The sequence below is a fragment of the Fulmarus glacialis genome, unplaced genomic scaffold, assembly GCF_000690835.1.
Source record: "Fulmarus glacialis isolate BGI_N327 unplaced genomic scaffold, ASM69083v1 scaffold322, whole genome shotgun sequence".
Classification (NCBI taxonomy): domain Eukaryota; kingdom Metazoa; phylum Chordata; class Aves; order Procellariiformes; family Procellariidae; genus Fulmarus; species Fulmarus glacialis.
In genome coordinates, this window is record NW_009199539.1 from 5,371 (window position 1) to 30,990 (window position 25,620).

The 25,620-nt window shown below is 38.8% G+C and overlaps 1 protein-coding gene across 1 annotated transcript in view; it reads right to left on the minus strand.

Annotated features, from left to right (window-relative positions):
- LOC104073478 (utrophin-like) overlaps window positions 1-25,620 on the minus strand; it is a gene marked incomplete at its 3' end in the record, with an annotated part of 101,853 nt that overhangs the window by 2,944 nt on the left and 73,289 nt on the right. Inside the window, exons 6-20 of the mRNA XM_009573276.1 lie at window positions 24,898-24,975; window positions 21,361-21,453; window positions 20,491-20,663; window positions 16,863-16,978; window positions 15,618-15,781; window positions 14,819-15,022; window positions 13,478-13,659; window positions 12,616-12,766; window positions 11,022-11,141; window positions 10,167-10,268; window positions 6,926-7,033; window positions 6,156-6,335; window positions 4,676-4,845; window positions 2,216-2,339; window positions 318-405 (exon numbers count right to left, since the gene is read on the minus strand). Of these exons, the coding sequence (XP_009571571.1) occupies window positions 318-405; window positions 2,216-2,339; window positions 4,676-4,845; window positions 6,156-6,335; window positions 6,926-7,033; window positions 10,167-10,268; window positions 11,022-11,141; window positions 12,616-12,766; window positions 13,478-13,659; window positions 14,819-15,022; window positions 15,618-15,781; window positions 16,863-16,978; window positions 20,491-20,663; window positions 21,361-21,453; window positions 24,898-24,975 (2,053 nt within the window). The remainder of the gene's footprint in view (window positions 1-317; window positions 406-2,215; window positions 2,340-4,675; window positions 4,846-6,155; window positions 6,336-6,925; window positions 7,034-10,166; window positions 10,269-11,021; window positions 11,142-12,615; window positions 12,767-13,477; window positions 13,660-14,818; window positions 15,023-15,617; window positions 15,782-16,862; window positions 16,979-20,490; window positions 20,664-21,360; window positions 21,454-24,897; window positions 24,976-25,620) is intronic.

Sequence of the window (25,620 nt, forward strand, 5' to 3'; positions counted from 1 at the left end):
TTCCCCCAAAAGCATGTTACTGCCATTTTAAGAAATTGTTTCTATTTCAATAAAAATAACCCTTAAAAGGTTGCAAATGAACACACACACGTTAAGCAAAGAATATTAATATTGCTTTTCTATAAGCTTTAATAGAAACAAAACACGTATCAATAACTAGTAATACTAGCAATGACCAGTGTCTCTGAAGGAAAGAAAATGGAGGGAGAGGGAAGGAATACATTGCAATGCTTAACTGGAGATAGCATATTTCAGTATTATTTCCCAGCAATTCATCTGATTAAATCACAAAACAGAAAAACCTTCAAGTTGCTTACCCTTTCCCATTTGATCCAAAAGAATATGTCCACTTCGTTTCAGTTCATCTAACTTTTGGCTTTTTTCAACCCTTTCTTTTTCGATGACCTACAAAGTGAACCCAAAAGATACAGTTTCAGAGCAGGTCATTTTTCTTGACTCCTCCCCCCACCCCGGTAACACGTATTTTCCCACTACTACCTGAAACACATTCAATTTTTCTTGGATACAGCACATTCTAAGATGCATGTTAGTACTGTTTGTTCAGAAAACAAATGCAAAAGGAGTTAGCTCTCACAAATACCAGGCAAGCAAAAGACTAGTACAACACCAGGAATAAAATACTGTTAAAAGGACGGACGATCCTGCTATGTGAAATCAGCTACTGGGACACCAGCTAATCTGGTGATTGAAATCAAGTGATTGAAAAATTGTAATTATTTAATGTGAACCAGTGAAGAAAAGACCTTTTTTAAGTAGTCCCTTTGCCTCTACAATCTCTGCTGAGATTTCCAGTAGAAGGGAACAGCCACCTGTTCCCTAGAAGTCCAGCTAGCAAGAACTATAGCATACTAGTTATCCGCTCTTATAAGCTCTAGTGCCTCACTCTCCTTCATAAAGAAATGGTGAGGGAAATCCTATGTGAACTCTCATAAGCTCTAGTGCCTCACTCTCCTTCCTAAAGAAATGGTGAGGGAAATCCTATGTGACTACCAAGATTTTTAGAGGAACAAGTTCCTCCCTCAAGTCATACATATTGGTGAATGTTCCTGTGTGAGCCAAGAGATAGCATACATCCAGAGGAAAGATGAGTTCCTTGGCCACAAGGCCACAAATTCAATATTCTCTGAGATTACAATAAAGTATCTCCAAATTAAAATCTTTTCGAAACTACTGTCCAAGGTCATTACTCTGATTTAGACTTGCTACAGTAAATTCAGAAGCAGCATGCATTTATTTGCACAGTAGGGAACAACAAACACCGTCCTACCCACTTAGAGCCCAATCATATAAAAACAGTACTGTTCATGGGAACCTGGTGTTCATCTTGGAGCTTATTTTACAAAGGGCTACAAACATTCATAAAGATCTATAAATAAACTATTGGGAGGGTTGTTTTAGTTTTTATTTCCAACAGTACTGCCATTCCAAGCATTCCTACTGGCACCATTTTGCACTACAGCACTGAGAAGGAGTCTCCTTATAGATATTTTTAAGTATTGTCTTTGATTTCAAAAGCAGGTTTAGGTCCTGCTAAAGCTCCAGTAAGCCTTCATTAACAAAGCACGCTCAAGGACCAAAAAAGGCAAGAATACATTCCTGAAACAGAAGAAATAGAAGATAAAATGGTTATTTCATGGCTCCCACAGGATCCTGTAAAATTATGTATTCTGTCTTTCAAGTCAGTAACACTGTACATGAGTTGTAACTATCAGGTTTTCTCCAAAATTAATAGAGCAAACAACGTGTCCAAACATTATAACAACGGACCACTTTGGACGCTGGGTGGTACAGTGTATGCAGAGTGTCACAGCATGATTCAAGGGGTCTCTGAGTCCATCTCTGCCAAAATTATAAAAATGGTGTCAATCAAGTCCATCTCCAACTGTGAAACATGAAGCCAAAATATGCTGCTTAGTGGAAGAGATACTAATCCTGCAGACAGACATTTATCAGAACTCCTAAAGAGACATCAGTAGTACATGTTTTTAAATTTTCCTGTGGACTGTGCAACCCAACACCAGCAAAAGTTTGTGTCCAGCTGGTCAGAGATTTCCATGTATGTCCAGTTCTGAAACTATTTAACTAAAGGACTTAATCCCACAAAGCATGTGGATCAACCCACACCTCCAGCTGACAGCCAGCTTAGAGACAAAATACACTATTCACCAGAACACTCTCTATCTTCCCATTTTACCTTCAACTTTTCTTTCATGTTTGAAGTCTCTCTCATCTTCTTGTACTCTTTGATGTCTGTGGCCTGAATAGCAGATTTTGATTTTGAAATCCAGTTCAAGAGCTCAGCACTTTCAGCCTCAAACCTGGTTTAAAAGGTCAGACAATTTTTTTTTTTTTGTCATTTTTCCCTATTTATGTCTTAAAAATCAGAAGTCTTAAAGTTCAGCACATTACTCAATCCCAAAACAGCAAGGCTGCACAAAAGATTCCTGTTTCTTATACTACTACTCACAGGCGGTAGGACAGACACAGACTTTCAAAAACCTGCCATAGTAAAAATTGTGTCCATGGTATTAGCCTTTGGGAGCAAGTTGAGAATGCATGGTGCAATTTATTTATTAATTTTTTTATACATATCTTCATGCAAATTATTACTGTTTCTTTTAATATGTCACAAAAGATATCTCTCAATGCTGAGTATTTTGAAAGTAATAAACTAAGCCTCAGGAACAAGACAAATAAGAATTACAGTTCTAGATTTCATAGAAGTCTGCAACACTGTTTAGTCTGAAGAAAAAGCTAGCAGTTTAAGCACTCAAGGCAGTGACAGTCGACAAACTTTTCTGAATGCTTAGCTGACTAAAGATTAGCTTATAGCTTGCTTTTTTTTTTTTTTAACAGTTGGACATGTCTATGCTAACATATCTTTCTTATGCCTAAAACCTCTAAGCTACAACCCACCACCACCAAAAACAAACAAAACAACCCAACGCCTAAATTAACCAATCCTGTTCAGAACTTGAGAGAAGGATAGATACACTATACAGATCACAAGTCAGACCGTATTACAATTATACTACTTAACACAGTGTAAATCCTAACATGGAATAACAGCCTACCAACAAATGCAAAGTCACTGTTCATCATTCAAAGTTTTAATGGGAAAACCTGCAAAATTCTAGTTACTGGCCATTTGTTGGTTTCAACATAAGTGACTGGGATCAGGCAAAAGCATCAGAAAGTTTAACCTATTTTAATTGACACTGTCCTTAACACAGTTTGAACTCTAGGAAAAAAGACAACAGATAAAATCACTTTTGCTTTCGAAGTCTAAAATAGTTTCTACGACTCACGAGACATACAGAGAGAAGAGACGGATGGACTGCTGACTGCATTACTGCCCTGGGACACCCACATGCATACACCACCCCCACCAGGGCTTGGAGGGTCTGACCAGGGTCCTCAAGAGGGTTTAGGAAGCTTCCTCACCCCTTCAAACCTCCACTCCTCCTCCAGAAAAATGAAGAGAACAACTCTTCTTCACTATGCGAACACATTTCACCTAGCACAGCGACTCCTTGCTCCTGACGCAGCCCTCTATCCTCTCCCTAAATGCCCTGCCAAAGGTTTAAACTAGTGACACCTCAAAGAAATGAGCATTTTCTCAGGCAAGCACAAAAAGCAAAATTATGAGTATACATAACTTACTTTCTTAATTATCTTGAAACAATTCCTTTAGTTTTAGGTATGCTATTTAAAGGCACTGCAACACATGTCATTGAATACTGTTTAGCCTAGAGAAGAGAAAGCTCTGGGGAGACCTTATAGCAGCCTTCCAGTACTTAAAGGGGGCCTACAGGAGAGATGGGGAGGGACTCGGATGAGGAGTAATGGTTTTAAAGTGAAAGAGGGTAAATTTGTATCAGGTATTAGGAAGAAATTCTTCACTATGAGGGTGGTGAGACACCGGAACAGGTTGCTCAGAGAAGCTGTGGATGCCCCATCCCTGGCAGTGTTCAAGGCCAGGCTGAATGAGGCTTTGAGCAGTCTAGCGTCTAGTGGAAGGTGTCCCTGCCCATGGCAGGGGGGTTGGAACTAGATGATCTTTAAGGTCCCTTCCAATCCAAACCATTCTATAATTCTATACATGCAAATCAGTCAGCCATTCCAGACATACTTGTGAAAGGAGACATCATTGTAATGTTGTTCTTACTATTAAATACCAAGGAGATGGAATAGGTTTTTGAGCCTTTTTTGTGCAGTTTCTCCCATTTCTCCCATGTATTTTATGGAGATTAGAAATAAATAATAAATAATATTAGAAATAAATAATAAATAAATCAAAATAGTTTCACAACACATTTTAACCAAAGACGAGAATATGTTTTTCCAAAAGAAAGTAAATATAATTTATTCTATCTTTCAGCAAAAGAACTGAGGTACAAAGGACTGAAGACCTGCTTTTTTGAGAAACAAAACACCCTCGTTTCCCTTTGAAATTAATGGAAGTTGCAGGTTTTCTGTTGCTCTGAAAACAAGGCTGTACGTAACATTTCCTTCCCACTCCTCAAACCCAACCTCACAACCACAACTTAATTATTCTTCACTTGCATAAAAGAAGAATCAAAACCAAGACCAAGAGACATGAGTCTATAAAGTATCTAGTGAGCAAGGGAAAATAGCAGTGACATATACTTACTTTTTCTTTGCTTCACTGTCCCCTGGGATTTGCCTTTTCTTTGGGGGTGGCGGTGGGGGCAACTCCTGTCTGGATTGTTTAACCACTACCTGTTCCTTCAATGGCATTGTCTCTGCAGCAGTCTTCTGTGGAACCTGTGACATCCCTACACTTCCTACAGCTTGAGTTACCTACACAAAATAATTTAGCAAAAGGGTTAAATGCCATTTCTAACACAACTGAATTGCTTTTGCTTAGTTCCTTTTATTCATCAGTCATACAAGCCCATTCATTCACTGCTACAAATGACCACATTTAGCCATGAAGCACCTTTACCACAGATGCACTCCAGAGAAAAACTTTATTATTTCCATTTTACAGATGTGAACCACGCATCAAAATTCTCAGTTTAATTAGAATTTCATGCCAGTCCAAGCGAACTAAAATCAACAAAATAAGCATTATATCTTTTTTTTTAATAATTGCTTGGTTCACAGAAAGAACCAAGGTCCTTTGGGTTTACTAACACACAATTCTGTATTTTATATACATACCCCATAAAAACAAGCCTAGATCTCAGAAAGAGCTAATACACAGTGGATTTGACCTAAAAACTCACTCAAGTTAATAGAAAGCTTGCACACTCTTTAACGGGTTATAAAGTAAGTCCCATGGGAATCAACCCGTAAGTTCTAAGTATGTGCTTGATATTTAGGGGGAGTGAAAGGATGAAGGCAGGATTTGGCACTCTCCGGTGCTTTGACTCAAACACAAGAACAAATTAAAGCCACGTGGCTAAAATGGACCCCTACTCAGACTGCACAACTCACTCACTATACACGAAATGGATCATGAATCAGTGCCCCAGCCTTTACCATAACAACATTTTAATATCACAAAAAAAGGGACATATGAGTCATAAAACTGTCGAACAAAATTCTCACAATGGGAGTTCTGTCCAAATAAAAACATTACCAAGCACTCAAAATACTGAAATAAACATTTAACAATCCAGCTTGGCTATTATCATTATATAGCAAACAAACAACTACTCTATTTTCAACAGATGAGAAATCATACTCACAGAGCATAAATGCTTGTATGACTCCCATTTATTTATCTATTCTGGGTTTGGGGTTTTGTCTTTGTTTTCTTTTAGTATCAGATTTAATCCAGTCCCAGCACTCTTATAATATTTAAAGGCATTTGCATTGATTGATAATGCATGGCAAGCCTGCTTTACTCATCAGAAAAATGAAGCTTAATCTGTGTGAGAAAGGAGTAATAGTACTAGTCAGGTTAACAACTTGGGGTTTTGAAGACCAAAAAACGCAGACAGCTTTGTCAGCAGATAAAGTCAGCCCGACGTGAAAGAGCACTCACCTACCTCTCTAGCCTGATGCCAAGAACTCGCCTGGGCAATTTTGCTGACAGTATCAATGAGGTTTGCATACATACAGACATCTAAACAGCTAAAAAGTAACAAAGCCTTGTTAAGTACCTGGTTAGAGTAATCCTCTAACTTCTGAACCAAACTGTCCCACCTCTGAGTGAGTTCTTCTTGATCCTGATCAATTTTACTGGATGCTCTGCCATTCCCAAGGATTTGGGCCACATCCTGACCTAGCTCATTTAGCTGGTCTAGTGTTTGCCGTTTCATACCCATGTCCTCTTTCAAAATCTGAAGTTAAAAGAAAACATTAAAAGACAACATCAAGTATCCTGCCACCCCTTAGCTTTTAATTCCTTGGAGACAAAAAAAAAAGTACTACCTGAGCCAGATGCATCACAGGTTTCAAAACAGTTCTCTTGTGTAACAAAACACTAACAGACACTCTTAAAAAGAGCACATCCCTGAAACAGCTCCTAGAGCAGTCAGCAGTACCTCTTGAATAACAGCTACAAATGATTAGTTCAGGTACAAGCTGCAGGAATGTATTAAAAAAACAAACAAACAAAAAAAAAAAACCCAAAAAACAAAACCACAAACCACAAACTCACACTTCAGAAAACACAGCTGACTGGTGGCTTGCAATAAACTCCAAACCCTGTCAAAAACCCAGGATAGCTGTTTCAAAGTTTGGCACACCAACCTGGAATGGCCATGGAGTAAGTTGTACACATTTTTTAAATTCAAGTGAAAGAATCTGGCAAGGGGAGAATATTGTCCCAGCTTCCAAAGTATCATGCATTCACAGCTCCTACTGGGATCATGGTAATTTGCCATTCATTTAGTCTATGAGACTTGACAGGATAGAGCAGGATACTCACTGCTAGTTTTCGAACATTCACACTCAGGTCTGTCTGATCTTTGAAGTTGCTTGTCTGGACCTTACTCAAAGCCTCTTCTTTCTCAGTTAACCAAGCTTTCAATAAGCACTGCAGATTGTAAGAAAAATAGAGCAAGAAAATACCAAGTTTGTCAGACAGCTATTGACAATTCCTTCTTTAAGATCTTTGCATTCAAAGCACAGTTCTGCAGTCTTTATATGCAGGAATTTCAGTTGGTGTTAACATAAATATAGTGGGCATGGTGGTGTTGGGTTGACGGTTGGACTTGATGATCTTAGAGGTCTTTTCCAACCTTAATGATTCTATGATTTTATGATTCTATAAAAGGGGACAAAAAATATCAGATCAGAGAACTAAGTAATACTTTCCAGCAAAACAATTTCAACAAAACCATTTCTCATCTATCAGAGCGCACCGCCCCCGAAGTTATTTATAGCGACCAAATATCCACCATAAAGCTGATGTAGGACTTATAAATTATACTAGAAGTAAATATATCAAAATGGTATGTATGCTTTCTTTCATTCACCCTTCTTCCACTGTGATTCAAAACCAGCCATTACAAACGTTTTCTCACAGAAGCTACACCACTGATAATTCAGAGCTCTGTTACTCCAGGCAGTCGGTCAAACACTCAGTTATTAATTAGCCATCACCCTGTTTGCTGTACCTACTTCCAATTGCAAAATAACTTCAGCAGTCTCATTAACTGCTGAAAGCTGGAGTGGTCTGCTCTGGATATTACTAACTCAGGGATCTTGAACTTTTTCCACTTTTTTCTAGGAAATCTGTCCTGGGTCTCACTTCTCTTCAGTCACACAGCACTCCTATGGAAACTCCAGCAATAACTGGCATCAAGTACCAGGAAGAATTTTATACATTTTATATTATGTTGCAACATATTGCTGCTGCTGCACAGCCATCTCCATAGATTAGAATTCCCAGGTATCTATCAAGCTCAGTTGCATAGCCACTGGTACACTGCTACTCCTCTGTCTTTGAAGAAGAAAAAAAAAAAAAAAAAAAGATATAGTAAGGCAGACCTTTTTGTTCTTTGAACAACACACTTTACAACAGCCACTAGGCTCCTCAGTCTAGTTGTATATTTTTGGCATTGTCCCAGAACTGACTACAGCAACTTTTGGGCCAAAGGGTTAAGGCAGTTTACGTTGCCAATCTAAACCAATATGCAAAATGTACAGACAGCAAATACGATGGTGGTGGAAATGCCATAAGGCTGTGAGAAACAAAATTATAACACCACATATCCTCTGGTAAAATCACGCTGGCATCCCAGCCAGCATATTTTATGCGTAAGAAGAGCTTAAAAACCCTTCAATGTATTCATTTAATTTCTGCTAAATCAGCAGTCAAAGATAACTCTCCCTAGAAAACTGAAACATAATTATCACAGTGCTAAGAAATATCTGGCACTGATTGAGGAATTTGTTTCCTGAGTGGTAAGAATTGTGTTGACTTGGCAATGTGGTTTCCAAAAATTTTCTAGGCAGCCACAAAAAGGCTGATGCATCACTGTTGCTCATCTCCCCGTCTGGTTGGGCGAAATGGAAAATGATAGTACCTAATGTTTTAGTTACTTTTGTGTTAACAAAGTGTTTGTATTAACATTTTTAATTAGTTTCAAATTGTAATTTTTGTAGGTCTCTTGATAATTCTTGAGGACAGAGAACTGTATTTCAAACCTGTTAGTAATAAATGCATTGTTCAGAGTTGAACAACGAATGCAAACATAGGCTGATCTAAACCACCTAAAATAAACTTCTATTTCCTCCTTACTTGCTCTCTGACACTCTACATTAAATAAACACCGCTTAATTTTTTTTCCACTTTTACAGAGCAACATAATTACATACAAATTTTAAAAAGCTGAATGCAAAGCAACTCCAACAGAAGATGACACTCTTAGCAGTACTGTAATAGTCAGTAAGTGGTCACTTTTCCCCAGACAAATCTAAGGGTGGAAGAGGACAGAAACATGTTCACATAGGGTCATCAAAACTGAGAGCACTTGAAGTCCGTACCTTGACATAGAGAGCGGAATTCTTATTTCTCAACTCAGAGACTTACCTTGCCCAAGAGTTGCCAGAAAATGTTAACACACAATTTTCTGTATGTACGTACACATATGCCAATGCAGTATTTTAAAGAAATTATATATAAATAGACACTTGGCATTGGACAAACCAGAATCTGAACCTTGGGTCCATATTAACAACAAGGTCACATGAGCTGCAAATTCAGCTTATCAATATACTGCAAATAGATACAGGAGGGGTCAGGGAGAAACACATATGCAACCCCAAAAAATGCAGACAAAACATCCCTGTCAAAGAAACCAGGCTGTAACTGATAGCGACAGCTATATCAGCACTGTTCTACTTCTTTCAAATGTCTAAACAATCTGTGTGTACTGCAGAGTTTAAACAATAGCTTACAGTGATAAATACCACCATTTAAGAAAACAAAACAATTTAAGTAAAACCTTCAAAGGAAAGGCCATCAAATATTTAAAGCCAAGACACAAAACAAGCTCTAGCAGTAGGCATGCAAACCTAACACATGTAGTTGTGTTACCATATTTTATGCCATCAGTTAATTTGTGTTTGAGCAGTATATTTAATATATACGTAAAATGCACGTATATATCAAAGCAAGAAAAAACTCACAATGCCATCTTCTTCACAATTCAACTGTTTGCCTAAACTCAGCAAAATGAGACAAGCTGAACGCTTCGCTATATTGACCAAATGTTTTACATTACTGATTTTGAAAACAGTTATCTATTGATTAGTTGATTGCACAACTGTGTACATGTATCCATGTTGGAAGCACATATACCTTCATTAGGAAAATTTCTGTAATTACCAAACCACCAAATACTTAGTGATTCATTGTCATTTTGCTATCACGGATATTCCCACTTCTTGGCCATTTTGCAAGCTACCTTGGAAATTATTTTATAAGGAGTTATAAACTTTCTTACTTAAACTTTGGAAAATACTTCTCTTGCACTGCACAGATACTCTACTCCTCAAGAAATGCTGGGAACCCAAACAATAACACCAAATCTAGTTTTTCAAGGCTTTTTTTTCCTGAGAGCTGTTAAACCCTACTACGGGTTCGGGTTTTTTTTTTTGTTTGGTTGGTTTTTCCCTCCACAAATCAACCAATCACTCTGGGTAACTGAAGAGCCACTAACCTGCTCTTCCAGCAGCTCCTGCCATAAAAGCTGAATTTCTTGCAACTTTACCCGTCGTTCCTCAGTCCAATGACAAACTGCTGTCCACCGCTCACCAAGCCTCTACAAAAGCAGGAAACACTCATGAACATTCACAAACCTCACAAAGAAACTCAAAAATCAGATATTCAAAAGCATAATTTCTACTTCACAGTAACCTCTTTCTACATTATAGCTACCTTCTTGCCAGTAATCGCCATTATTATATTGCACAAAGCTGGAGGTTAAAACTTTCAACAGCATTCACATATGGCCTTACCTCTGCTCCTGCTGAAGTCAGTGAGCTATTTGATTGACTTCAAAAGGAGCGAGCAAAATAGCATGAATTCTGTTTCAATAAATGCTGTTTCACACTCTCCATACTTCAGGTTACAGTCTAACTTCTGACAAAAATGGGAAAATACTTCACACGACATTCCCTAGATAAATTGTGCTCATGTCTTTAAATATTTTTCCCATCAGATTTTAACTTCCTAATGAAAATTACTTATGTGAAATAAGAATTGTACTGTGCATCTTCTCATTTTAATGAAACTGCTGAAAGGATACACTATAAAAGTGCCTAAGTTACTGGGAATGCAAACAGCTTGACTCATGAGGAATAGAGCTTGAAAGTCACCAAAGCATTTTTGCAGGTTTTACCCTGCACAAATTTAATAGTTATTTACGTTAATATTACTTCTAAAAAAAAAATACTACTTTAAATTACTTTCTAGGATAAATTGTCTTTAAACACAAAACTGCTGATTAACAGTTATATGCAAAAGTTGTAAGTGCCTGCTACTACAGTTAAAAAAGAGGGCTCTAACATTTTACCTGCAATTGTTCCTCCAGAATAGCTGTTGCACTTTCCCCACTGCTTTCATCAACAATGACGACCATGTGCGTTAGGGAGTTTACCTTCACCTGTTCTGTCTCTAGGTCACTCTGCAGGCTCTAGAAGAACAAATCAGAGGTAACCAACTTTGAATACATTTGCGAATCTGCTATATTTGGCCACAGTGACTAATGTAACTGCTATGGCAAAGTACTTCAGATTCAACAGTTAAGCACAGATTTTACCACTGGGAATCACTGCACAGTTTAAATAAATGTAAGCAAAAGACGGCTAGAAATGAACCCAAAACCATTCTGTTAAAATGTTGGAAAACATGAGGGAGTGCTTTAAGCTGTATGCACCACACTTGACTAGGAGAATCATATGACAACTGCATTGACTTTCTATATGTCTACTACCTATGTTCTAGGTAAGAGAGCTTAAGTGTTTCTATAAAAAGCTATTAGTGTTAATAAGCAAGTATCCCAGGACACGGCAAACAGGAAAAATCACTAAGAACATTCATTTTTTAATAGTTGACAATATAATTATCAAAAGTATCAACAGTGATATAATTGATCATGATGTTCAAAGACAATAGTCGAAAACTGCAGAAAGCATACAGTTCCGATTAGTTTGAAATAATCTATAGATTTAAATATTCATACAAAAGAAGAGATTCCATGGTTAAAGCCTACTTCCAAAATATCTTTGCAAGATCAATATGCCTTTACAGTACTGCAAATACCACTTTTCATCCCAGAATATGCTAAGCTACTGCATGAACAACACGCCTTAAACTCCCCAGACTTTGAAGACAGAGGAAAGAATGCAAATGTGGGACAAGAAATTACACAGACTAAAAATACTCCACAGTTCTTGCCCTGTGAGGTATGTCCCATGCTGGGAAGAAGGTCAAACCTCAGCACTGAGTACAAAAACCAGAGCTGCAACCATAACAAGTATCAAAAGACCATCTTTCTCCTTCAAAAAAACACTGCAGGCTAGAAAGGCTGGACTCCCACCCAGAAACTTAATTGAGACACAAACCAATTCCAAAACGTCGTGCACATCAGAGACCAGTGTCTATGCACCCCCTTAGGATGCGATCCCTGTAAAAGCAGGGACTGGAATCAGCGACATGGGAGGCCCTTCCTGATAGTTTTAACTCCTGCATTAGTTTAATCTGCAGGTCTCAAGCATGCTTTAGCAATGCCTGCCAGTCATTAAAGGCAAGTTTGTCCACAGTACATTTCATACTGTCCCTCACACCAACAATTTACCTGGAGAGGCCTCATTTCCTGTACGAAGTGAGGGTAACACAATTTCCCCTACAGGTTTTGCTTCCTGCATGCAGCAAAGAAACAGTTTCTGCTATAGTCCTCAGTGCTCAAGTGTTCAGTTAAGAAAGCACTTCCAGAAAGTTCCAATTCCTTTCTACCCCATCCTTTTCTAAATATCAAATGCAGCCCCTCAGCATACAGCCATATATAACTTCTGACACTATCAAGTTTCTCAGCTAAGGAACCCTCCAATGTACATATCTTCCAAATATTTCTCCCATACGTATTACATAACAGAAAAAGGGGTTACTTTATGTTCCTCCAGGTGTTTTTGAAGGGACTCCAAATCTTCTGCTGAGAGCTGAGATTCCATCTTCTGAATGCGTTCTTCTGTGACCGTCAGCCAGTCAGACAGCTGCTGTAACTGCTGCTTCTGGAGCTCCATCAGCATGTCGTGCAGGCTGCAGGGGGAAGCACAGGCAGAGTTATTTTAGAAACCGTTTTCCCAAGGAAAGAGACTAAGTTCTAGTTCATATAGGAAGGAAGCAAGGCCATTCATAAACCAGTTAGCTATCATCAAACAAAATTTTCACCATCAAGCTAAGTTAAATATCCTTGTTTCTTTCTCAACAAAAAAAGTTAGTGAATTATGCAATTTATATCAGGGATTGTTTCTTGCAACAGGGATTTGCCGCCAGTAGAGCCTCTGCTGCAAGTTGCAACAAAATGCAGCTTCGCCCTTGATGTGCAGCTCTTAGCTTGAAACCCACAGGCAGGAAAAAATTCTTCTAAGTGCTTTTTAGTTGTGTAAATGCACATAGCTATCCACATCTACTGTATGCTTTATTGAGGAACTTAAACTACTGAAACAATATTAAAAACACATTTATGTAACTACTGCATGTAGATACTATATATTTAGTCTGGCACATTTACATAACATAACAGTCACAAAATACTTTTATATAAGAATCCAAAAAACCCAATTATATTAATTTCCTTTTTTTCACCTTGCAAAGTATGAAGAAGGTGGATTTCATGTCACAAACTGAAGAGTTAATTCTGAAAAAAAAAAAAATCTTACAAATGGATGCAAACCCACTCCTCCGAGATGCAGTAAGCACCAGAGGTCAGTCCTGCAGCTCTAGGAGAGGTTATGCAGCATGACTCACCGGGACTGCCTGTCCATGCTGTCCACCCTGAGCTCCTCCCAGCGGGAGTTCAGCAGCAGCATTTGCTCCTGGATCTCAAACTCCTCTTCAGGCGACAGATTTCCCTGGGCCACCAGTTGGTTTCCAGCCTGCAGAACGCTGCCCACGCTGCTCTGGTGCGCAGTCAGTTCCATCATAAAACCCTGGAAACAGTACAACCAGCCACGTCACCATGATCTGTGAGCTCCTACAGGAGTTTATGAATTTGTAAACGTCCTAATAAACTGTCATGTTTGAAACAGTGCTGCAGAATGAGCTGACACCATCAAATACACAAGCATGGCAGACCTGTTCCTCTTTATGACAGAAGATTCTTCATGAGCTATAAAAATTCTGGAGCCAGTAAAATAGAGCTCATTGAGGGAAAAAACCTGACCACCTCAGAGGAAAAGCTGTTTGTAAGACGACAGCTTTTGAACAAATGCACCAAGAAAATAAAACAGAAACTTACCTATGGCCAACAGAACATTAAAAAAAGATCTGAAATGTATCGTAGGAAAGCAAATAGAACCCTATGAGTTAATAACATTAAAAATTCACATATTTACTATAAATCCAGAAAACCTCTTCCTCTGGTTCATGGCTTTAAAACTGTAGCACAAGTTAAAAAAACATGCTTTATATTGATAAGCATTCAGATTTTAAATTCAATTGTATACAGTAAGCTGACACAGGAGAAAACTAAAACATCTACCATGACACTTGAAACTTTTAGCAACATTAGAACATTTGTCCAGACTTGGAATAGAACCAAAACAAAATAATTTGGAAACAACAATAATTTGGAAGCAACAACACATGTTTCTGAAATAAACTATGCTAATCATGACAGAGAGACCACTGAACTAAATTGACATGATTATCAATTTCAGCATTGCCCTCATTTAACAGCAAGTGACATAAGGCTGACCAGGCTTTTTAGTAGTTGGCAGCAGAGAAGCACGAATCAGCCTGGATCAGACTGTCTTTGTATCATAGACACCAGTGAGCCAGTCACCGAAAGCTGATTAAAAAAAAAAATACATTAAAGTTTCAAAGCATGTTCCACTATAAGTTCTCCTAAAAAGATCTATTTGACCTTCAAGAAGCTATTATTTGTCAACACAAAAATAAACAAACAACAACAACAAAACAAAACAAAAAAATATGCATCACATCCAGTTAGAGGTGCTTTTAATTTAGAAAAAGCAAGACAAAAGAAACAGAATGGCAGGTTTTGGATAAGGACTAGGAAATGGAAGTTTTGCAGCTCTCACACACAAAAAAAAACCCACAGCAAATGGATTTTCAAGAGAAGCTTACTTCATGGGTGGAAAATTGCTCTTTGACTTCCTCAACATCACCAGATATTTCCTCCTGTTCCCGAAATGCATCCTCAGCTGACAGCAACCATGTAAGAACTTCTTCCAGAGCAACTTGGTAGCTGTCCAAGTCCATATCCACCTCTGTCACTGTGCTGGGAGTCTCTGCTCTAGAACTGCCCTGCTCCTCTTCAAGTGCTACAGCCTAGGCAGCCAAGAGGAAAGTGATGTCTTACAAGTGCACAAAAGATGCGTTCCCAAATGATACTAGAAATAGAACAACTAAGATCCCTTATAATCCTTCATAAAATGTTAAAAGTAATTGCTGGGTACATTTTAATGAGAAAGGCCACAGTCCTTGAAATGAACTTCATTTTAAAATAAAGAACCTGGATAGAAAATACAACTTTAATCTTGCTCATTTAACAGTGGATCTCACACCCAAACAAAAACCCATCACTACCACCACCACCACAAGTCCTGCAGCAAACTCAGTTAAAGATTTTGGGCCGCCCTCTCCAGTTTGCCAAGACAAATGAGAAAGAGAAGCAAAAGAAGGAAGCATAACACAGATGGAACTTTATACCTCAACACACAGGATTTTGTACATGAATCAGAAAAGAAGAAAAAGAAAGATAGAATGACTGAAGTCAATCACAAAGAAGATGCTATGATTTTTCATATTTACCCAATCGTGTTGCCTAAGACAAAAGGCATGTTCCAGAGATAACTGACAAGCCTGAAGATCAGCTAAAATTACAACTCAAGAAAAGCCAGGCAGACTTCGATGACAAACACACCTGCTGCATGTTGAACTCTCCATCCTCACACTCCTGCTTGTATCTCCTTGGAAGGGTCTCCACCTCCCGGATGTCTTCCATAGTGACTTGCTTAGGAAGGACCTCAAACAAAGAGGTTAAATACATAATAATAGATTTTTTGTCTGGAAGCTGTACAGCAACATCTGCGTCAAAGAGATAAAATATGGGGAAAAATAAATGAAAAAGCTGCTTTTCTAAATCATTTCTTAGAATACAGTTAAGACTTTACATAGAGTGTAAATCACAGGTTCTCCTGTTAAATAGCCTTTAGTAAGCTTTAAGTTAAAAGACCAAGTGTGACATAGTTGAAAGCAGTATGAAAGAGGAAAAAATTTAAAAAAATAAATTTTCTACATTTGGAAGTGAATTCACATTAGAAGGCATGATCTTTTTGAAGTAAAAGTACAAACCTGAAATTACTAAGGAATAAAAAACGGTTGGGGAAAATTATTCTGGAGCATCTCCCAAGCAGAAATGCAGTTCAGGGACAGTATCCCACATAAACAAACATTTCCACTTAGGCTCTATCCCCACTCCCAGCATTGGTCAGTTCATTTTCTTACTTTTCACATGAAAGAGAGTTTCACTGACTCAGGTTCACTTATCTCTTGGGTTATGAGTGCTACCCGTTCAGTTAACAATTTTTTACTTTTTTTTTTTTTAAAAAAAAAAAAAAGAAGGTGTTGCTTGAATCTATAAAGTTTGAGAGCTTGTCTGACAGAATGAATCTTTGGAGGTTCACTTCAAAGCAGAGCGACAGCTCAGGATTTTAAAAAGGAGCCATAAAACTTTCCTGGTAAGCATTCCTACACGGTAAGTACTCACAGCACTGCTACTCAGCATATATATAACGAACAAAAGCTCATGAGCTCTTAAGCTATCCCATTCTACATAATGCTCTACTTCAGATGAAGCACAGACCCTTGCAGTAGAACTCCTACCTAAAATAAAACAAAGCCAGAGTACCAACTTCACCTTCTGTATATTGCCTCTGAATGGTAAGCCAATCTGAACCTTAACATTCAAGAAGTCGAAGCATACGCACGCACAGACATACCCTTACCCTACAAATTACATTCTTTTAAATCTATATTTAAGGGCTTGAAACAAAATATCACTGCACAAAACTGCTGGAATTTATATTCATAGTAAGTATCAATAGAAGAAATTTCTTTCAAGAGAGCTCAAAAAAGCTTCTGGTCAAGTAAAATAACTATATCCCACCTTCAGGATCCAACAGTTTCTCAATTCCCAAGTGGTTCTTGGCTATGCTGAAAGCATGTTCCAGCCTCTCAACTGGGGACATCTTTATAACTTTATCCCAGCTGAAAAGCTCAGGTCTAAAAGTAAAGACAAAACAGGAAAGAAAGCAGTAAATCTTATCTGAAGAAAAAATTCCATACCATGCAGAATATGAGGTTACGGATATGGAGGTAGCTACCTAAGTAATATAAACATACACACAAAATATAAACATAAGTGCATAAACACAAATGCATCAATACAAATACGTGCTTTCTTTTTATTAGTGAGAATCTGGCAATCACAAATCAATTAGCTGACTGCATGCCCACAGCAACACCCACCTTCCATTCTATGTATTCTATACATACACTCATTGACTGCAACAGGAGATTAAATACTACTAACAAGAAAATAAACAAACTCTGTGTTCAAAATTTATTCCAGAACCAGTTTTCCTCAACTGTTTCTTTCACAGCATTACTGTTATTACATGCTTTCTCCATCAGGCTCTGCTGGGTAATCACGAGTCACTCTGTTCCTGGAGAGCTTCATTCCAAACTTGTGATGTGGCTGAGTGACCACCCCAGGCCATCTCAGCCAGGAGCAGCAGGGGTCTCCACCCCTGCTCACTCACCCTGCCCCACGGCCTTCTTCCCTCATTAAAAAAAAAAACCTATAAAAAACCCACTCCATCACAAGTGCTCGTGAGAGTCACAATGTGAATCAGACCAAGGAGCTGATCAATTTACAGTGCCAGCAGCCTTCATCTCACATTAGCGTTGACCAAACCAAATCTCCAGTCCAGCTGTGCACCCAAAACATACCAGCAGGTCTCAAGGGGAAAGAGCAGAGCATGGAGCAGGAAGTAGGGTCAGCAAACAGGGCCCCCTCCTAGTGGTACCTACATCGACAGGTCATGATCAGCCTAGTGCTGCAGCAGCACAGCTGTAAGACTACAAGCCATTAAAATACTTTCCATTCCCCTGTAATAGTGGCTTCTCATTAAAACACTGCTGTTGATTCTGTCCTTTATAGAACTTGGGGAGGAAGAGATGGGCTTGCCTTTAATTTTTTTAATACTTAATTAAGTTGTAAATTGACCTGAGAGTACCCTTTTAACATCTGTGAAGTCATTACACTTCGTGAAACTGGAAGGCCACAAGCCAGCAGGGTCTGAGAAGCAAAAAGCCAGAGAAAGGTGGGGTGAGCGGGGAACAGAGATGTGCAAAGATCCTGATAGAAGCTAGTGGAATACCGTACCTCCATGCAAGAAGCAACAAGGATAACCACAAAGATTCACATAAAGCTTTAGCAGAGACTTTTACTTTGAAAAACACATTGCAATAAGTATATTGTGTATGCACTACCTGCACACTGCTGTAATAACACAAATTTTAATAAAATGCTATCTAGTTATTTACTTATGAAAATTGTACCAAAGAGCAGAATTCAATTCAAAGAACTGAAATTAGGAAATGGAAGAGACCAGCACAGTAAAATGTTAAATGTCCTATTACCTCATATAATTTTATTAAGTACTGCAAGTGTTGCAAAGTTACTAGATATTATAGTCAAGAGGTAGCATTGCTAACAATTGTTGATAGATACATAAAGAGAAAAGCAAGCTACTAAACCTCTTAATGGGATCCAAAAAGATTGTACTATATTAAATGTCATATTAAGCTAAATTAAAAAAGCAATACTGAAAATGCCCCTTAGGCAGGGAAGCACTGCTGTCTCAGTAAGCTAAATAGCTTTGCTGTCCTACCTCTTCTGCAACCTGCGCCAATCCCCTTGGTTCCTTGCAAGTGCCTTTTAAAGCTTTTCTTTCAAAGCCGACCTAAATTTAAACCCAGCTCAGGATTTCTCAGAAGTGTGGGAAAAATGGTGCTTCCCTGGCTAAAGGACTGGTGCCCAGGGACAGCAAAGCTGAATTCTGATGCGCTGGCAACTGCCAGTCTCCCAGGAAGAGGGAATAAAAGGCTCAGAGATCAGCAGAACCAGGTAACTGAGAAATTTTAGGAAGCCAGAGGAAAACACAGTTACTCAGTTAAAGTTTTCAGCAGGGGCTTTTGCTACTTAACAGTGCTCTGAAAAGGGCAGAGCTCACAGACTTCAGATCCCACAAAGCCCAAGCACATCGTCACAACACATAAGGACAACAACAGCCTGAAGAAGCCAATTTCTGCTTCCCTCAGCTCTCCTAGGTCTCACTTGTGTCTAAAGCTGGCACTCTCTCCATCACAAAGCTTCACAGGTTCAGCAAGAGAGCTATGCCACTACAGGCAATTACGCTGGTATGAAAACCACCAGTACAGCTCACACCATCCAGAGAAGGGACTTGAGAATACTTCTGATAAACTCCAGAGAGACCTTCACTAGCATTGCTCTGCCTTTGCAGAACAGTCCTTCCAAACTTTCAGGAGCCCTCAGTGCGGGTGCAGGCGCTCCCCATGCATCCGTGCAGGTTGAACACAAGCCAGCTCGAGTCTACAAGGCACATCGGTGTGTCAGGGCAGACCCATCCTGAAGCCAGCGAGCCTGTGACAGAGCCTGTTATTTCAGTCAGCACAGGCCAAATGGGCACTTAAGAGCAGAGAACAGCAGGCTCAAAGTGAACATATGCTTTTGCAAACACTTCGTATTTGCTGGGTATAAATATTCTAGGTGTTTGTAAAGCATTTGTCATGACAAATACCTGGTTACAGGAGGTATGGTTAAATTCTAGATATTATCATACCATTACCATATAAAAACAATTATTTATGGTTAAGAACAGTCAGCCCTTGCAAAGCAATGAGCTGACCTCATTTAAAGTACGCTGGATTAGAATGGATTGCCCAGAAGCAGATCTCAAAAAAAAAAAAAAAAAAAAAAAAAAAAAGAAACTTTGGTATGTAAGTTTCATAGGAGTCTGTAATGATGGTTTCTTTAGACTACCAAAGAGTTCTCCAAAAAATCAGAAAGAACACAAGAGATCTGTGCAAAGAAGCTTTAATAGCATTCCTTATAAAGTATAATGAAGAAACTAATGAATACGCTACAGATACCTGAAGTATTCTGTTACCCTTTGATTCTTCTGCTCAACAGTTCTCCTGAAAGAACTGCATACATTGCCTTTCAAGCAACATATACTGAAAAACTAAGAAAAGCCACAGAGCCTGTCTTTCTTATTCCTTCATTTTGAAGCTTCTGTATCTTCCTACTAAAATGATATGGCAAACTCCGACTGAAGAAATGTTTCCCTTTGCAGAGGAGAGAGCGCAGGAGGAAGGAAGTACGGGGGAAGGAGGTGGTCAACCCCCCCTGTAGAGACCCACTCAGCATATTCGCCATATAATGCATACTAAGTGGGATATAAATCCACTTCAATTAGGAAGTGTGCGTGCACGAGCAGGAATTGAGAGTTACACTGCTGCCTTGGCTCCATCCTTTGCAAGGCTCTGGCAACATCCCTCCACTGTTATTGTTACCACAACAAAAAAAAAAAAAAAACCAAACAATGAATCACCAAAACAGGCTAGAAGCTGTCAAACGCTCAAGCATGAAGACATGGGAAGAAAGCTGCTTACTTCACTAGATCTGAGATAAGCTGTTTGCTACTTACTTGTGCCTGTGGATGACAGCATTAAAGGCGAGTCCATCTGCCCAGCTTGTGGTGAAGTTCAGAACATTGACCTGACTGTAAGGTCTCGTGGACTGCCGAACCCAGCTCAGCAGGATCTTCTCACTGTTGGTCTGCTGCAAATCTGACATAATGTTCTTCATGACATCCTTCACCTGCAAGACAGCAGCAACTACACCTTACAGACATGTTCTCCACTTTTCCTGCTTACAAAACCTTTGAACCAAGCTATTTCACAAATTGTGAAAGGGTCTTTTCCATGAAAAGCTATGAATCAAACTCTAACTCCTCACATGAGATTCGGGAATAGGAGTCTTCAGACCATCTTTGCACTCTGCTGATTACAAGAACCAGCAATGCTTCATGTTATACTGACACATTACTCTTACGTTACAATCCTCCCCCTCTCCTCAGTGCTGCCTACACTAAGAGTATAGTATTTCTCACTGCCTTGTGCACCAGTAAACAAACCCCAAAAATACAGCTTGCACAGGTTTTCTGTAAGAAGAGGATACCTGCCCAGCCAACAAAAGTAGTTTGCTGTTTGGGTACTATGAGGAAGGAATATAAATACAATGCTTCAGCCTGAAAAGTCTCTCTGCAATTAACACCAGCAGGAACTAAACTGAGAGACTGAGTACAACTGAGCACAACTGAGCACATACGAGAATACGTGCCGCAGGAGGAAGCCAATAGACAGAGCTCAGAAACCAAACACTAGCCTGCCTTTATTTACCAGCCCAAAATAGAAGCAGTATTTTCTGCCACCAAAACCCCGGGAAGGTTTGTGAGAATCCCAGCAGATTGATGCACACGATTGCTGGAAAGGAAGATCTCACAGCAGCCTCTCACCTGCCAGTGCAAGATAATGCTCCACAGCAGCCCCAGCGTCAGCTTGTGATTTCCATCAACAATGTCAGTTCCTCCAATATTCACCAACTCCACCTGGAGAGGTCGGATCAACTCTATATTAAACACTGTTATCACAGTTTCAAGTCGCAACCCCACCCCGTATTCCTGGCTGTCCCGCCAGTGTTATCAAGTGCTCTGAAATAAGAAGTAATTAGAAAGAGAGAACCAGAGTTGACAGAGTATCGTCTATCTGAATTTGTCATGACAACTGCTTAAACAACATGACAAAAGATGGCACCAAAGATACTCCATTGGAAGAGTTTTATCCTCTCTTCTAATATACAGATGCATACCAGCAGTCAAAACTGATGAATAGAAATGCAAACATGAAGGATCTGATATCTAAGAAAAAAACAAAACAGTTAAGCAGTCCTGCTCCTAGACACACCCAGAGATATTACATTCAGAACCATGAAAACTCTGTAATTAAGAATAGGTTTGTCCTTCACATGAGACAGCATCCAAATAGGACAAGTTTATACAAGGAGACCAAAAACTCAAGGGAAAAATAAAATTTTCAAGTTTACTATATACATAGGACCCCATATAGACTCTGTGATGGTCTAATTGAGATCATTCAAAAGATAAAAACACAGAAAGAGAGACAAGGAGATTACTTTAGTAAGCAAGAGGGCAGGAGAGGCTACCTGCTCCTGCATCACGTATTCAGCCCTCAGAAGAAGCAAAGCCTAGAGCACAGTACCAGATACTCACTCGGTGCTACTTTTGAGTCTGAAATGAATTAGGGCATCAAATGTCCATTCAGCCAACACAGAGAAAGTGGCACTAACTCTGAACCACCTTTTGGAGGGAACCAACAGCAGCACACTGCATTTGTCACCACCACGCCTACGGAAATTGGGCTAGGAAAAGCTGCCTATGGTAGAGGAGACAAATACCTCCCTGGGTGTACGTACACATATAGCAGATGCTGCAACACACTCCCACACAGGGCAGATAGTGGGGCTTCCTTCTTGTAAATAACCTGAGCCAGGAGCATCCTCCAGCCCCAGGGGCAGGCAGCACAGTGCATTTTACCTCGATGGGGAAGCTTTTTTCTCCCTTTCTCACCCCTGCTCCAAAACAGTGTTATCCACAGTGCCTACCAGAAACACCTCCCAACTTACACTAACTCTGAGAACTGTATCTGGGCATTGCTTGGGATCAGAACTGGTCATAGAGACAAAATCTGCACCAAGGAGCTGGCTAGCAATTAAACAATACTGACAATCACAGGACAGTAACAGAGCCCATGCTCTGGCTCTCAGTGGACATAGCCTACAATGACAGAATAGGCAAGAACAAAGTTTCATTTTTGTTTTAGAGAATATAATGGTATTCCATGAATATTTTTTCTCTTATCACACAATCATGAATAGCTTCAATTCTGCAAAATGTACTTGTAACCTCATTGCTTGCAGATATCATCTTTACAATTTTCAGTTCCCCATAGGTCTCTTGGTTAGGAGAATCAAATCAAAACTGTGTTGCGAGATTAACATGAAACGACAAATTACCCTTCAAAGCACTAAGGAAGCTTGTGAATTTGTGGATTGTCCTCTCTCAATTTTTACAGCAGCTGGAACAGAATCTTACAGCAATACTCTCTGCAAATACCAGGCATACATTTTAAGATAACTGTAAATTAAACAGGCAAAAACAGGCCAAAAGAATCACCAGTGCGGATCATTAAGCAACACACTGGAAAGCACTCTAGAACACAAGGAGCAGAAAGCAAGGCTAAAGGTCAAGGGCACAAAAATAAAACAATTACATTGCAAGAGCTTTTTTCACCTGTAATAGAAGAAAAACACGCCTGAGAATGGATAACAAAAAAAAATTCACATTTTTTAATCGCATGTCAGTAATAATTATAATGCATTCTTCTTGCCATCTACACCATACATAAATGAAAATACTCCACATGTCCAGTTTTGTATTTTAATGATTCTGAACTAAACCAATGCTTTGCAGGATGCAGCAGCAATCCACTAGGACAGTGAGTGGAGTACTGAGACTTAAGCAAAGATAATCAATAAAAGAAAGCTGACAGTAGACAGTCAGTACTATTGACAGTAGACTGATATTGGCTACGTGGAATGATTTCCAGCGGATTTTTTTTTAATTATTATTTTTAAAAACTTGGTCCACAAATCAAAAAAGTTGGAATTCATTACTTAGAACCATTCTGTTCATCAGATGGATGAGGTTCACAGGATGACTTGAACATCTACACCCTAGGCTTCTCTAATCCTTGCAATATATATCTAAACACTTTTATAAGTTATTTCACATGTTATGAATATCATATAGCCCAAACTCTCAGACAACAGAATGCAACTGCTTCTCAGTGGATGCCTTCTCCCTTCATCTTGAACACACATACACACACTTTCTAATGAAGTTAAGCAGTAGGTATAAATCATGTACCTGACCTTAACAACCTTCAGCTAACTAACACCATCTGTTTACTTTTAGAAACCCAGATCCTGCCAGCTTAAGGAAGAACTAATTAATTATTGTAATTCAGTATTATTTCATTTATTATCTTTATAAAATAAATTAACTTCAAGCTGGAAACACTCATTACTTATCCTTAGAAAAAAGTTAATCAATATTTACCTCAAAGAAGAAAAAAAATCAAACAACCCACCACTAACTTTGGCTACTCCCTAGAAATATGATACTAGTCCACCAACATAGAGAGGAAATTGCAGTATTATACAGCATGTTTGTATCACTCTTCAATCAGCAGTTTATATAAATATGTCAGTGCCTTTTTGCATTAGATGTATTTTATTTCCAGAATGTTCTTAAGTTATTTTAGCGCCCTGATATTCACAAATAGAAATTCTAACTATAGAGAGTACGCTTATCAGGAATTGTTGTCAGGGGAAAAATAAAATCACTTTACTACAGCACTACTGGCTTCCAGGCAGTAAAAACATAAAAACAAAATAAAACAAACAATTATTATTCTCATTTTTCTTAAAAAAGGATTGGGATTTGTTTGTTTGTTCTTCTGATCAGTTACCAAAGCTTCAAATTAGAAACACTCAGTACAGATTTGACACAGAGCTGACAGATGTCAGTGGAAAGATCCTCCTGGATTTTGAGATCAGGACACAAAACCTGTCATACCCTTACAGATTTTTGCACAAGTTATGCATCATCACTGGAAATTAGTTTTTTGTCCTGCCAGGTTCATGAGCTATGCAGAGCTTCAAGTCACCTTTGTTTTGGGAGCTGAACACATCTCAACAAAACACAGTTTAGTTAATACCATTATTAAGTTATCATTTTAAGATTTCACAAAATTGCCAGACACTGAAACTGTACATCAGATAAGGAAAACTGAGAACAGTTTACCCATTCTCATTTTAGGTACCAAAAATCTTTATCCTCTGCATTTTGAACTCATTTACACACAGGAATAAATTAAAGAGTCTACCAAATGTTGTGGAAAAATATGCTTACGTTGTTCTGATGCAAGACTTGCAGTACTCTGTTGACGTTATTTAAGGCATGTACTCGTGTGGAACCTCGTTCTTTTGGCTGAAAATAAAAAGTTACAATCTGTTCACATCAGAATTGACTTGACAGACCAAACAAAATAAATGATAGAGCAAGGAAAGAACAGGAAATTTGTCTTCATTTTCTCCAGATTTTTTTTTCTTTTTAAGTAGGAACAAAAACCAAACAAGATCATCCACAACAACTTCAAAATGAAAACTGGTCAGAACATTAGTCCTGAATTCAAGGCATAGGACAAGCCTTGGATTCAAAATATGTTTCAGTCCATCTTCAGTAAGTCCAGAATTTTTATTCCCAGCATCTGCAGAATTATAAACTGGCAATACAACAGCAAAGTGGGAGTTCCCGGGGAAAACTGAGGGTTTTGAAAGTTTGCCAGAGTAGTTGAAATTTTTTGGCTCCCAAGAGGGAACAAGCAGCAATTTGTTTTTCTGGCACTGAAAGCCTACTAAATCTTTGCATACTGGGAAGAAGTTACACTTCCTGACTTTCCCTTCCTTTTAATATCAGGGGAAAAAAAACCACTGTGCTCTTGACAATACCTGCCACTACATTTGCTTTTAATCACTGCAATTTAACTCCTGTGGCCGAACATGATCGTACTACAAGAGTATGATCTGAACTTGGAAGATGGTAATCAACAGAACTAGAAACCAAAAAACTCCT